Source organism: Pseudophryne corroboree, chromosome 3 (assembly GCF_028390025.1).
Source record: "Pseudophryne corroboree isolate aPseCor3 chromosome 3, aPseCor3.hap2, whole genome shotgun sequence".
Classification (NCBI taxonomy): Eukaryota; Metazoa; Chordata; class Amphibia; order Anura; family Myobatrachidae; genus Pseudophryne; species Pseudophryne corroboree.
The window spans coordinates 49,134,441-49,147,560 of NC_086446.1; the positions used below are offsets into that span (position 1 = coordinate 49,134,441).

At 44.0% G+C, this 13,120-nt stretch overlaps 1 protein-coding gene across 1 annotated transcript in view; it reads right to left on the reverse strand.

The window, feature by feature from the left end:
* The window catches only part of LOC135057147 (uncharacterized), a 150,302-nt gene that overhangs the window by 128,631 nt on the left and 8,551 nt on the right, over positions 1 to 13,120 (reverse strand). The window contains exons 4-5 of the mRNA XM_063963045.1: positions 11,140 to 12,092; positions 7,105 to 7,486 (exon numbers count right to left, since the gene is read on the reverse strand). Of these exons, the coding sequence (XP_063819115.1) occupies positions 7,105 to 7,486; positions 11,140 to 12,092 (1,335 nt within the window). The remainder of the gene's footprint in view (positions 1 to 7,104; positions 7,487 to 11,139; positions 12,093 to 13,120) is intronic.

A 13,120-nucleotide genomic window follows, 5' to 3' on the forward strand; every position in this document is an offset into this window, starting at 1 on the left:
TCCAATGGTCCTGAGCAGGAGATTCTTGGTCATGGTCAGACAAGGCTTGGTTGGGGTTGACCAGCCCCCCCCACTCCCGGAACAGCCAATTCATGAGAAGCTTATAGCGGACGTGTTTTTTAAACCTTCTACCAAACCTTATTAATTTGCAATTAGCATTTACATTTTTTTAAATATTTTTTAAGGAAACAATATTTAAAGTGACGGCATATACGGGAAAAAAAACAACTGAAAAACAAATAATTACAAAGAAGCATTTATGAAAATATTGGTATATACACAATAAAAATAACATTCAGAAAGATTGCTCTTCATAGTGAGACAACACTGTCTCTTTACATACACCCTAACAGGAATTTCTGTGTGTGACATGCTTTTATTTAAAAAAACAAATCTGTGCTATAACTTAAGAGTCCATTTATGACCTACAATACATGAAAGTTTATGCTTGAAAAACTTGTCAAGTCTCAGAACTTCTGGTGTAATATTAGATAATAGGAGATCATACCACTGTTACTCGTGACCGCCAATGCTATTTTAAACCATTTGGGTGATCCTATTCCAAAACCTACTACCCACGCTACAAGGTGACTTTTCCTTCCCATCCACTCAATAAAAAATAAAACTTGTTAAAAGAAAACAATTTATGCTTGCAAATGTGTCACCTCAGTAAAGGCGTACGAGTAATTTATAGTTTAACAGAATCTGATTTCTTAAGGAAAAAACTACCAAGGTAGGATTGGTGCTGACAGATGCTGTAAGACTTCAATTGTGGCTTTAACTAATTACGATTATATTCAGTTTTTTGGTTGGGTGTATATGACCATATTTTTTAATCATTTGTAGATCGGGTATGTATGTGGGTGTGTGTATATATATATATATATATATATATATTCACATACATATAATTACAAAGTGACAATATTACTAAATATAAAAACTGGTAATTTATTTGGGTTTATTTTTACCAACAGATATTTTAGTGGGTTCTGAACTGGAATTATTGCTAATGTTGCAATATATAATCTCTCCATATCGTTCATATATATATTGTGGTTCCCTTTGGCAGCCATGATTTGTGATAAATTGTATTATCTACACCATGTGACCATCGAACCCATACAGTTTTGACTATATATGGGGTCATCGCTGCCACGGGGGACCTATTTCTAAAATGTCTATGGGTACTAATTAAGGACCTAGCGTTTTCTCTCCCTGATGTGATGACCTAACCAATTAGATTTTATGAGACGCAATGAGTGACTACATATTTAGGATGTTATACAGGTTGAGTATCCCATATCCAATATTCCGAAATACGGAATATTCCGAAATACGGACTTTTTTGAGTGAGATAGTGAAACCTTTGTTTTCTGATGGCTCAGTGTACACAAACTTTGTTTAATACACAAAGTTATTAAAAATATTGTATTAAATGACCTTCAGGCTGTGTGTATAAGGTGTATATGAAACATAAATGAACTGTGTGACTGTAGACACACTTTGTTTAATGCACAAAGTTATAAAAAATATTGGCTAAAATTACCTTCAGGCTGTGTGTATAAGGTGTATATGCAACACAAATGCATTCTGTGCTTAGACTTAGGTCCCATCACCATGATATCTCATTATGGTATGCAATTATTCCGAAATACGGAAAATCCGTTATCCAAAATACCTCTGGTCCCAAGCATTTTGGATAAGGGATACTCAACCTGTATGAATGTTATCCTTTATGCTTTAATTATCTCCGTGGTCCTATGGGTGTGTGGCGTCTGTTGCTGCCGCTGGGCGGTATGATGACACTGTGTCCTGGACGCCCCTGGGTGGTGTGAGGCAGGCGCGGTGCTGTCGACCGTGCGGCGACATCGGTGGACGGAGCGCCCCATCTAGCCCACGGACACGACTGTCCTGAGGCTGGTCGCCGAGTTAGATCCATATATATTGTTTTATTTTAAAATAAACAAAGGGGATATCTTATTGTTTAATATTGTTGCTGGGCAACATGATGACACGTTAGGTCACGTGACAGTAACTGGATCACGTGACTGATGGAGAATATCTCACTTCCCTGTGAGCTCATCAGTGGGGACGGGGCACGATACCTGTCTCCGCTGTAGAACAGTTACCATTGCTTCTAGGCAACAGGGGGGGGGGGAAATCGGCCACATCACGTGATCGGAGTCCGATCACGTGACTGCTCTGTGACCATGTGATCAACATCCGATTGGTCACAGTATGTGTCCATCTTAAATAAATGAAAGAGGCTTGATACTCAGGCACAACAAGATATTGTAATACTTCCCACTTCCGGGATTAATGACCATGTGACCATATTAAGAATACTAAATGTTGGTTAATTTATACTTTCTGAACCTCGTTTTTTTGATTGCTTATTAGGACTATTCTTCTGGCTGTCAACATTTTAATTCTGTTAGGTTAGTTCTTTAATTTGAACAATATTTGTACTGATTGATTTGTACACACCTGTGGGGTATTGTGATCAAACACTGCTATATAAAGGGCTTTTTGGCACACTGCTTGTATACCTTGAAAAAGCTGCTCCAGCAGTGAAACGCGTTAGTGACAAGTCTGGGACTCTTAAATCTTTGACACAAGCCTGCTGTCCAGTGATTGGGAACTGTGGTCCTATTGGGACACTTTCTGACAAGCCATTGTGAAAGACCTTGCCACGGTCCACCCTGCAGCAGAGTACCATCATGGAAAAAAAGAGGATTTTGGTACTTACCGATAAATCCATTTCTCTGAATCATCTAGGGGACACTGGAGTCCTATACAGTAGGGTGTGAAGCCTTGAACCGGAGGTGTGGCACAATCTAAAATTAGCATTGTCTGCATAGCCGGCTCCTCCCCCTTCACATCCCTCCTCCCTCAGTTTGAAAAATTTGACTGAGAGAATAGGACATGACACTATAGCACATGGCGAGGAACCGAACCGTACAACATATCAAACAGTGGCCAAGAACTCTTAACCGAAAAAAAGGAACGCTGTTTATACGAACGGTTTTAACACAAGAACTTAGAACACAGCAGGTTTGACAGCACCGAGGTGGGCGTCCAGTGTCCCCTAGAGGATTCAGAGAAATGGATTTATCGGTAAGTACCAAAATCCTCTTTTCTCTTTCATCCACTAGGGGACACTGGAGTCCTATACAGTAGGGGACGTCCCAAAGTTTACCCCCAGGGTGGGAGTGCTGTCGGTGACCTGCAAAACTAAACGTCCGAACTTAGATTCTCCGGACGCAAAAGTATCAAACTTGTAAAATTTCGCAATCGTGTGGGCTGAAGACCACGTCGCCGCTCTGCAAAGTTGAGTAGTGGAAGCACCCCTGGCAGCCGCCCACGAGGCACCCACTGAACGGGTAGTATGAGCACCCGTCTGAACCGGAACCTGTTTGCCACAGGAAACATAAGCTTGCCGAATGGTAAGTCTAATCCATCTAGCCAAAGACTGCTTAGATGCTGGCCAACCCTTCTTTGGCCCATCATAAAGGACAAACAAATTGTCCAACTTTCTGAAAGACGACGTAACTTGTACGTATACCCTTAAAGCTCGGACAACATCCAAGGACACGTCCTCATCTGTGAGACCCTGGAAAGATGGAACCACTATTGGCTGGTTTACATGAAACCCCGAAACCACCTTCGGAAGGAAGTCCGCCCTTGTACGGAGTTCCACCCTATCCTCATGAAAAACTAAGAAAGGACTCTTACAGGATAAGGCTCCCAACTCAGAAACTCGCCTAGCCGAAGCCAAGGCAAGTAATAACGTAACCTTCCAAGAGAGATATTTCAGGTCTGTTCTTGTCAATGGCTCAAAAGTCGGTGACTTCAAATATTCTAACACCAAATTCAAGTCCCATGGTGCCGTGGGAGGACGAAAAGGGGGTTGAATCCTCAGAACCCCCTGTAAAAAGGTTTGAATCTCTGGCAAGGATGCTAACCGCTGTTGAAAAAGGATGGAGAGAGACGAAATCTGAACCTTCAGAGAGCCCAGTCTGAGGCCTCCCTCTAGACCAGCCTGAAGGAAAAGTAGAAGTCGAGATAAATGGAAGTTTGTTGAATTCCATCCCCGCTGCTGACACCAAGCCATGTACCGTCTCCAAATCCTGTAGTAGTGCCTGGCTGTGACCGGTTTTCTTGCGGCAATCATCGTAGGGATGGCCGTTCGTGGAATCCCTCTGTTTCTTAAGATCCGGGTTTCAATAGCCACGCCGTCAAACGCAGCCTGTTCAGGTCGGGGTGTAGGAACGGTCCCTGAGATAGCAGGTCCTCTCTCTGAGGTAACCTCCAAGGATCTTCCGCAAGTAATCCTTTCAGGTCGGAGTACCAACTCCTGCGGGGCCAATCTGGTGCGATTAGAATGGCCCACACTCGTTCCCGCTTTACCCTTTTCAGAACCCTGGGTATGAGTGGGAATGGTGGAAATATGTAAACCCTCCTGTAACACCAAGGGAGTGTTAATGCGTCCACTCCTTCTGCTGCTGGATCTCGTGTCCTTGACACATATCTGGGCAGCTGATGGTTTTGCCGAGACGCCATTAGGGCCACCTGAGGTAGACCCCATCTTCTCACAATCATGTTGAAAATCTGTGGGTGAAGGCACCACTCTCCCGGCTGCATGTCCTGACGACTGAGGTAATCCGCTTCCCAGTTCTCCACACCTGGAATGAACACTGCCGAGAGAACGATGTCTCTTTTTTCCGCCCACAACAAGATCTTTGTGGCTTCCTTTAACGCCATCCTGCTCTTCTCTTTGTTCCTCCTTGCCGGTTTATGTAAGCCGTCGTCGTGACATTGTCTGACTGAATCCTGATGTGTTGATTCACGACCAGGTCTTCTGCTAAGAGAAGTGCATTGTAAACTGCCCTTAGTTCGAGGATATTTATGGGTAGTTTGCTCTCTTGTAGGGTCCACCATCCTTGAAACTGATGGTCATTTAGGACGGCTCCCCAACCTCTGAGACTGGCATCCGTCGTCAGGTTCCTCCAATCCCAAATGCTGCATTTCTTTCCAGCTGCAAGGTTCTTGTGTAACGACCACCATATCAGGGAGACCCGTACCTGTGGTTGAAGTCAGATTCTCCGATGTAGAAGCCAGTGCGAGCCTGCTCCCTGAGCAATAAGGTTCATTTGGAATGGTCGTGAATGAAGTCTGCCGTACTGGAGAGCTTTGAACGACGCCACCATCTTCCCGAGAAGTTGCACACCGAGGTGCAGAGAAACGGTTTGCGTCCTCAGTACCTGAGCCACTAATCTCTGTAGGTCCTGGATCTTGTTCTCTGGCAGGAATACCCGTAATAGGACCGTGTCCAAGATGAGACCGAGGAATTGAATCCGTTGAGTCGGTATGAGGTTGGACTTTTGGAAATTGATAATCCATCCATGTTGAATTAGGAATTGATGGGATGTCTGAACATCCTTGAGCAGTCGATTCTGAGATGGAGCCTTGATCAATAAATCGTCCAGATAAGGTATAATCGTGACCCCCCAACAGTCTCAGTCCTGCAACCATGATCGCCATGATCTTTGTGAAAATTCTTGGGGCTGATGCTAGGCCGAACGGCAATGCCCGGAATTGGTAGTGATCCGCCACCAATGCGAACCTTAAGTAAGCCTGGTGAGGACTCCAGATTGGAATATGCAGATATGCATCCTTTATGTCCATGGATACCATGAACTCGCCCTGTTCTAAGCCTGCAATGACTGATTGGATTGATTCCATCTTGAATCTGTAGACTCTTAAAAACTGGTTGAAAACTTTTAAATTGAGTATTGGTCTGACCGTCCCGTCTGGCTTTGGCACGACAAAAAGATTGGAATAGAACCCCGTTCCTCTCTGAGAAGCGGGAACCGGAATAATGACCTCTGCTTGTAGCAATTTGAGAATTGCTGCCCGTAGTGCCCTTGCCTTCTGAGGGCAGTGAGGCAATCCTGTTGTAAAAAACTGACTGTGAGGCCTCTGTTGAAATTCCAGTGTGTATCCCTGAGATATCAAGTTGTTCACCCAAAGTTCTGGTGAGGTTTTGGCCCAGGTGTCCTGAAAACCTTCCAGTCGGCCGCCCACAAAAGGGGACCCCAGGTGAGCTGGGATGCCGTCATGCCACGGTCTTGTCAGCGGGTTTATCCTGCTTTCTGGCTGTTGCTTGTGAGCGGCCTCTACCTCTGCCCCCACGTGCTTGTGTACCGAAACCCCTTCCTCTGGCTCGAAAGGACTGAGATCTAAATGAAGTAAATGCTGGTCCCGAATAACCTCTCCTAGTCTGTGGAGCGGTTCTCGTATACGGAGTAGGCAGAAAAGTGGACTTCCCCGCTGTAGCCTGCGAAATCCACTTGTCTAATTCTGGTTCGAACAGCATTTCACCCCCAAATGGGATGGATTCTACCGCCTTCTTGGTCTCAGAGTCTCCCTGCCATTCTCTGAGCCATAAAATCCTTCTAGCCGATATGGCCGATGCAGATATGCGCGATGCTATTCTGCTAATATCCTTAGAAGCTTGACACAAGTACGATGCAGATTCTCGAATGTGTTCCGCCAGTTGGGTAATCTCTTCCTCCTCAATAGCTTGTACAATACGCCCGGACCATGCACCCATGGCCTTGTTGACCCAAGCACAGACGATCGCAGGTCTCTGCGCTGCACCAGCTGCAACAAAAATTTACTTTAACGCAGTATCAACTTTACGGTCTGACGCATCCTTTAAAGTAGTTACGTTAGGAATTGGTAAAATTGTCTTTTTTGACAACCTTCCTAGGGAAGCATCCACTACCGGCGGAGTCTCCCACTTGTCCATTACACCCTTAGGTAGGGGATAAGTTACTTGAAACCGTTTCGGAAATTGAAACCGTTTGTCAGGTTGTTTCCAAGCCTCCTCTATCTGAGATTGGAGGGATTTAGGAATAGGAAACACTGCTGAACGCGGCTTCTGGGATTCGAACAAATCGAAATCCTCCGGCTCCCGTATTTGCTCGTCCTTAAAACTTAGGATCTCTTTTACCGCGTCAATTAAGGAGTCTAGACCTGAGATTGCAGAGTCCTCCTCTGGAAAATCGGCGTCTAGATTAGGTTCAATTAACTCACCTTCCTCCGTATCAGGAAGAAAACCCTCTTCCTCCTCTGATTCTTGTATCATAGGGAGAGTTCTTTTAACCGCTTTGCGCCCACTCGTTTCTGCGGGTGCGGGCGGCGTTAACCTGATGAGGAATTTCTCCATCGTCTTTGAGAATCCCGCAGCCCATTCTGATTGTTGCTTGCGCGACTCAGCCATCTCCATGGAGATTCTATTAGCACGGTTGTCTTCCCATACCTTGGCCAGAGCACTGCTCCCAGGTGGAGCGTCCTTGTTTAAGCAGGAGTCGCACAGCCCGGAGCTGCCAACCCGCGTGCTCTTCTTGTTACATTTCGTACAAACATAACAGGTCTTGGAGGTCTTGGCCGCCTTAGACATGCTGTTTTGAAAACCCTGTACCAGGGTAGCCCGCCGCGCTTTCATCCTTTAAACTAGGAAGAGAAAGACTGGGAGATGACGGAAGCGAAGGTATTGGATCCGGCTGGAATTACCTGTCCTTTTCGTATATAAAAGGAGCAGGTCAATAACTTTACTTTAATTAACATTAATAAAAAAATTAAAGAAAAAAAAAAATTTAAAACACCAGCCGACTCGCAATTCTCACACCCCAACTGTAATCAGCTACGATGTTAGAGTTGGTATTCGCTTGCTTCCGTGTATTTTCTGCAGGATCTTTGAAACAGAAGTCCCTTGAAAATATAAATTGTAAAGTTGATTACTTTTCAGGAGATCCTCATCTGTATATATATTATCCACCAGCAGAGGGAGCAGTTACCTAACGATCTCCCTGCTATCTTCTACTATGCACTATGCAGGCAGTGCAGCAGGGGGAGCTAATTCTTTCTTAAACAACTTCCCCTATGTATCTACTGGGGTGAGGGGGAGGACCCACCCATTACCTCAGCCTGGCGCCATAATCATTAACATGGCCCTCACTGATGCAAGACTTTTGCAAATAATATATATAAATGCTGCTGTCAAGTTCCTTGCTGCTTTTCTCAGTGAACTTTTATCTAGACCCCCTTCCGCTGGCCGGCGCGCGCCGAGTCCCGCTCTGTGCGGACACTATTTTGGCGCGCTCCGGACCCGCTGGCCGGCGCGCGCCTGGACAGCTTCCCGCAGCGGCGCCTGAGCTCCACTTCGGCTGTCAGCTCTCTCGCTGTGCAGCACGTCGCTCTGCCGTCCCTCCCTGCTCACAGGGAGGAAAGGCCAAGTCCCGCGCCGCATTCTGCTCCCGCACCCGCCGCTGTGCAATGTGAGGGGCTATATTTACCGGAGGCAGCAGTACATTGAGTTATCACAGGAGGCAGCTCCTGTACAGTGATATTATTAAGGGAGGCAGCATTACAACAGAGATCAATTACAGGATCTCAGCAGAGAGCCCAGTCTGTGATATTTTGGTCTCTCCCTGCTCACTATAAAAATAAATAAAGCTACATGAAGGACCCTAACTCTTCCTTCTACCAGTACTCACTGTTAGAAGTCTTGGAGGATCTCCTGTGGAGAGAGGCAGGTCCCTTCAATAGGGATCTTTGTCTCTCTGATATTAGGCAGCCTTGTCCCCCTTTTATTAGGGTTACGCAGCCCCTTTTAGTATCTTTTGTCAGGAGCTCAGTGCTCCCACGTGCTTCACCTCAATCACAATTTTTCAAACTGAGGGAGGAGGGATGTGAAGGGGGAGGAGCCGGCTGTGCAGACAATGCTAATTTTAGATTGTGCCACACCTCCGGTTCAAGGCTTCACACCCTACTGTATAGGACTCCAGTATCCCCTAGTGGATGAAAGAGAAATACAGCCAGTAAGAGGATCTCCATTGCTACACAGGAGTGCTAACCTATTGGAGGACTCAAATGGAACTGGTAATCTCTGGCTTAATACAATTTCCCTAGGAAGCAGGCCTTCATATGAATTTTCCCAGCTAAACAGATCAGTTTATACTGAAACATTTATTTTTCAGCAGTCTTGCTCCTTGCCCCACATCTATTGGTGTTTTTTATATATTTTTTATTTTTCCTGTTGCAACAGTATATTTATATATAATTTCTAAATGTATGTCATATATATGACTAGCACTATTTATGTGTAATAAACATTGAATGTTTTTATCTTTAGCGCTGAATTATTTTTATTCTTGTAGAATCTGATTTCTGTCCATTCCCATCTTCTAATCATAACCAGTGTGCATTCTCTGATGTACAACAAGAACTGATTTGCGTGTAAAACATTTCCCGCACTCAGAACACGGAAACGGCCTCTCACCTGTGTGACTTCTCTCTATGGTGTGCTGCCCTGGGGTGGTCGGGCCTGAGCCGACTTTGTGGGGTCCAAGCCCTGGACCTATGCTTAGATAGGGACCTCCAGTAATAGAGCAGCCGTGAAGTGGCCTGGAGGCTTATCATATCTTTTGCAAAACATATGTAACGAAGAGCTCTAAATTTCCTATTATTACATAGTATATAGGTCTTCTTACTAACAGCCAGCAGAGTGCGTGGGAAAAATCCCTTTTGTATTTCTTGTCTAGAGTAACCCCCTCCCGCAGCACCTGGGGATTGTTACCAGCTTGATTAGAGCAGTTTTCCACTATTTATTGCAGTTCAGAGAGGCATTGATGGAGCCAGCATTAGGAGGGCATGCTGGGTCCTGTGGTGCCATTTGGAGGATACAGGGGTGCCTCCAGGTAAACTAGCTCTCAACCTGGATATGTTCTGTATGTGCCATTATCATGTGGCCATACATTAAGCAATTGTATGACCCATAGTGGATGTTATTATTATTATGCTGTGTATGGGTTTGGGGAGTGGTACCCCCCGGGTCTGGTGGGGCTGGGCCACCTTGGGGTAGCATGCCATATTATTTATTTAGCACTTATGTAACACTCCTATTTTTTCACTAACATTACTCTTTTGAGTATTTTATTAACACCCTTATTTTTGTAGCACTTTCTAACCCATAGCTTCTGCTTCTTTCTTAACACATATTAACACTTTAGTATTTCAATGGTGTGCTGCCCTGGGGTGGTCGGGCCTGAGCCGACTTTGTGGGGTCCAAGCCCTGGACCTATGCTTAGATAGGGACCTCCAGTAATAGAGCAGCCGTGAAGTGGCCTGGAGGCTTATCATATCTTTTGCAAAACATATGTAACGAAGAGCTCTAAATTTCCTATTATTACATAGTATATAGGTCTTCTTACTAACAGCCAGCAGAGTGCGTGGGAAAAATCCCTTTTGTATTTCTTGTCTAGAGTAACCCCCTCCCGCAGCACCTGGGGATTGTTACCAGCTTGATTAGAGCAGTTTTCCACTATTTATTGCAGTTCAGAGAGGCATTGATGGAGCCAGCATTAGGAGGGCATGCTGGGTCCTGTGGTGCCATTTGGAGGATACAGGGGTGCCTCCAGGTAAACTAGCTCTCAACCTGGATATGTTCTGTATGTGCCATTATCATGTGGCCATACATTAAGCAATTGTATGACCCATAGTGGATGTTATTATTATTATGCTGTGTATGGGTTTGGGGAGTGGTACCCCCCGGGTCTGGTGGGGCTGGGCCACCTTGGGGTAGCATGCCATATTATTTATTTAGCACTTATGTAACACTCCTATTTTTTCACTAACATTACTCTTTTGAGTATTTTATTAACACCCTTATTTTTGTAGCACTTTCTAACCCATAGCTTCTGCTTCTTTCTTAACACATATTAACACTTTAGTATTTCAATGGTGTGCTGCCCTGGGGTGGTCGGGCCTGAGCCGACTTTGTGGGGTCCAAGCCCTGGACCTATGCTTAGATAGGGACCTCCAGTAATAGAGCAGCCGTGAAGTGGCCTGGAGGCTTATCATATCTTTTGCAAAACATATGTAACGAAGAGCTCTAAATTTCCTATTATTACATAGTATATAGGTCTTCTTACTAACAGCCAGCAGAGTGCGTGGGAAAAATCCCTTTTGTATTTCTTGTCTAGAGTAACCCCCTCCCGCAGCACCTGGGGATTGTTACCAGCTTGATTAGAGCAGTTTTCCACTATTTATTGTTTTTCTCTCATGTACAACAAGAAGCGATTTTCGTGAATAACGTTTCCCACACTCAGAACACGTATATGGCTTCTCACCTGTGTGACTTCTTTCATGTGTAACAAGATGTGATTTTCGTGAATAACGTTTCCCACACTCAGAACACGTATATGGCTTCTCACCTGTGTGACTTCTCTCATGTATAACAAGCTCCGATTTCTGTGTAAAACATTTCCCACACTCGGAACACGAAAATGTCTTCTCACCTGCGTGACATCTCTGATGTACAACAAGACTTGATTTGCGTATAAAGCATTTTCCACACTCAGAACACAAAAATGGTTTCTCATCTGTGTGACTTCTCTCATGCGTAATGAGATCTCCTTTACGTGTAAAACATATCCCACACTCAGAACATGGAAATGGCTTCTCACCTGTGTGATTTCTCTGATGCATAACAAGAAGTGATTTGCGTGTAAAACATCTTCCACACTCAGAACATGGAAATGGCTTCTCACCTGTGTGACTTCTCTCATGTGCAACAAGACCTGATTTCTGTGTAAAACATTTCCCACACTCAGAACATGGAAATGGTCTCTCACCTGTGTGATTTCTCTGATGTCTAGCAACATCTGATTTGCGTGTAAAACATTTCCCACACTCAGAACATGGAAATGTCCTCCCAACTGTCTTAGTAGGCTGATTGGTAAGAAGTATTGTGCTCTGTATAAAGCAACTAGCATTTATAGAACTGGAAAACATCTCATCTACTGTAAGAGCTGTGATAGATGGACCAATATTTGAATTATCAGAACACTGCTCATGGTTAGAGGTAACAGATGATATATCAGCACTGTGAGGTACTGGATGTATAACTGGGCTCACATGGATTTCTCCTTTAGAATCTTGTGTGATGTATTTATCTTCTATTTCACAATCTGGAGATACAATGGGATATTCAGCCAATATATTTCTTCTGTTACATCCATCTACAGGGAATAAAACACACGAGTAAATTACTTGAACAATTCCACATCAGCCATAACTTCCTCTTTTGTATGACAAAGACTGGAAAAAGTTTACATCCCCAGAAGGTCCATCACTGACCTCCTCCTATCATCCTTTTCTTATGTGACATCCCAAGCTGGTTCTTAAAAATATAAACACTTACAAGGGAGGGCTATAATGGGCTGCTATGGAGCTTATGGAGCTTAACAAAAAAGCATCAGGATCATAAATAGTTTATTTCTTTTCCAGACTCCATGACAAACAGGATGTACCAAAGCAGTTAATATATAGTGGATGGGGGGGGGGGGGGGGGGGGAGAGCATGTGCAACAATTAAGCACTTAAAACAAACCTGTATTATTGTTGTTCCATTTCTTGGAAGAATTTTCTTTGATATTGTGTATCTGCAGTATTGTCAAAATCCAAGAGAAGGTGAGGGAAGACCAACTGCAGCCATGCATTTGTCCCCTGTAGATGTTTGTACCAAGAAGTAGCAACTGGCCCAAATGAATGTGACCTTAAGACTGAAGAGACTACAAGGTCTTTCCTCTTATATGCCTAAGCAATTACATGTCTTGTCCGACTTTCTTAGCCAACCCTCTTCTTGTACCATCTGAATGTAGAGATGATGTTTCCCTAACTTGTTACAATTTCTCCTATACTACCCCTTGATGAAGTCCACAGGACGAAATGCGTTGAAAATTTTCTACACATACCTCACCTTTAAAGAAAAGTATTTGCTATGCAGTCTTTACACATCCAGAATATTATTTATTTTACTGGAATTTTTTATTTTATCTTTTATGCTGTGTTATAAATGTACTTTACATTTGCATTGAAGCTATATTTCTGTTTTATAGATAAAACCCCCTGTACTCTGTGAAACAATTTTAGTATGTTCCCTTTTAAATAATCTGACATATTTATATTTTTAAGCATGCAAAATAAAATATGTTGGAAAGACCAAGACACCACTAAAACACATGACTCAAGAGCACATTCAGAACAAA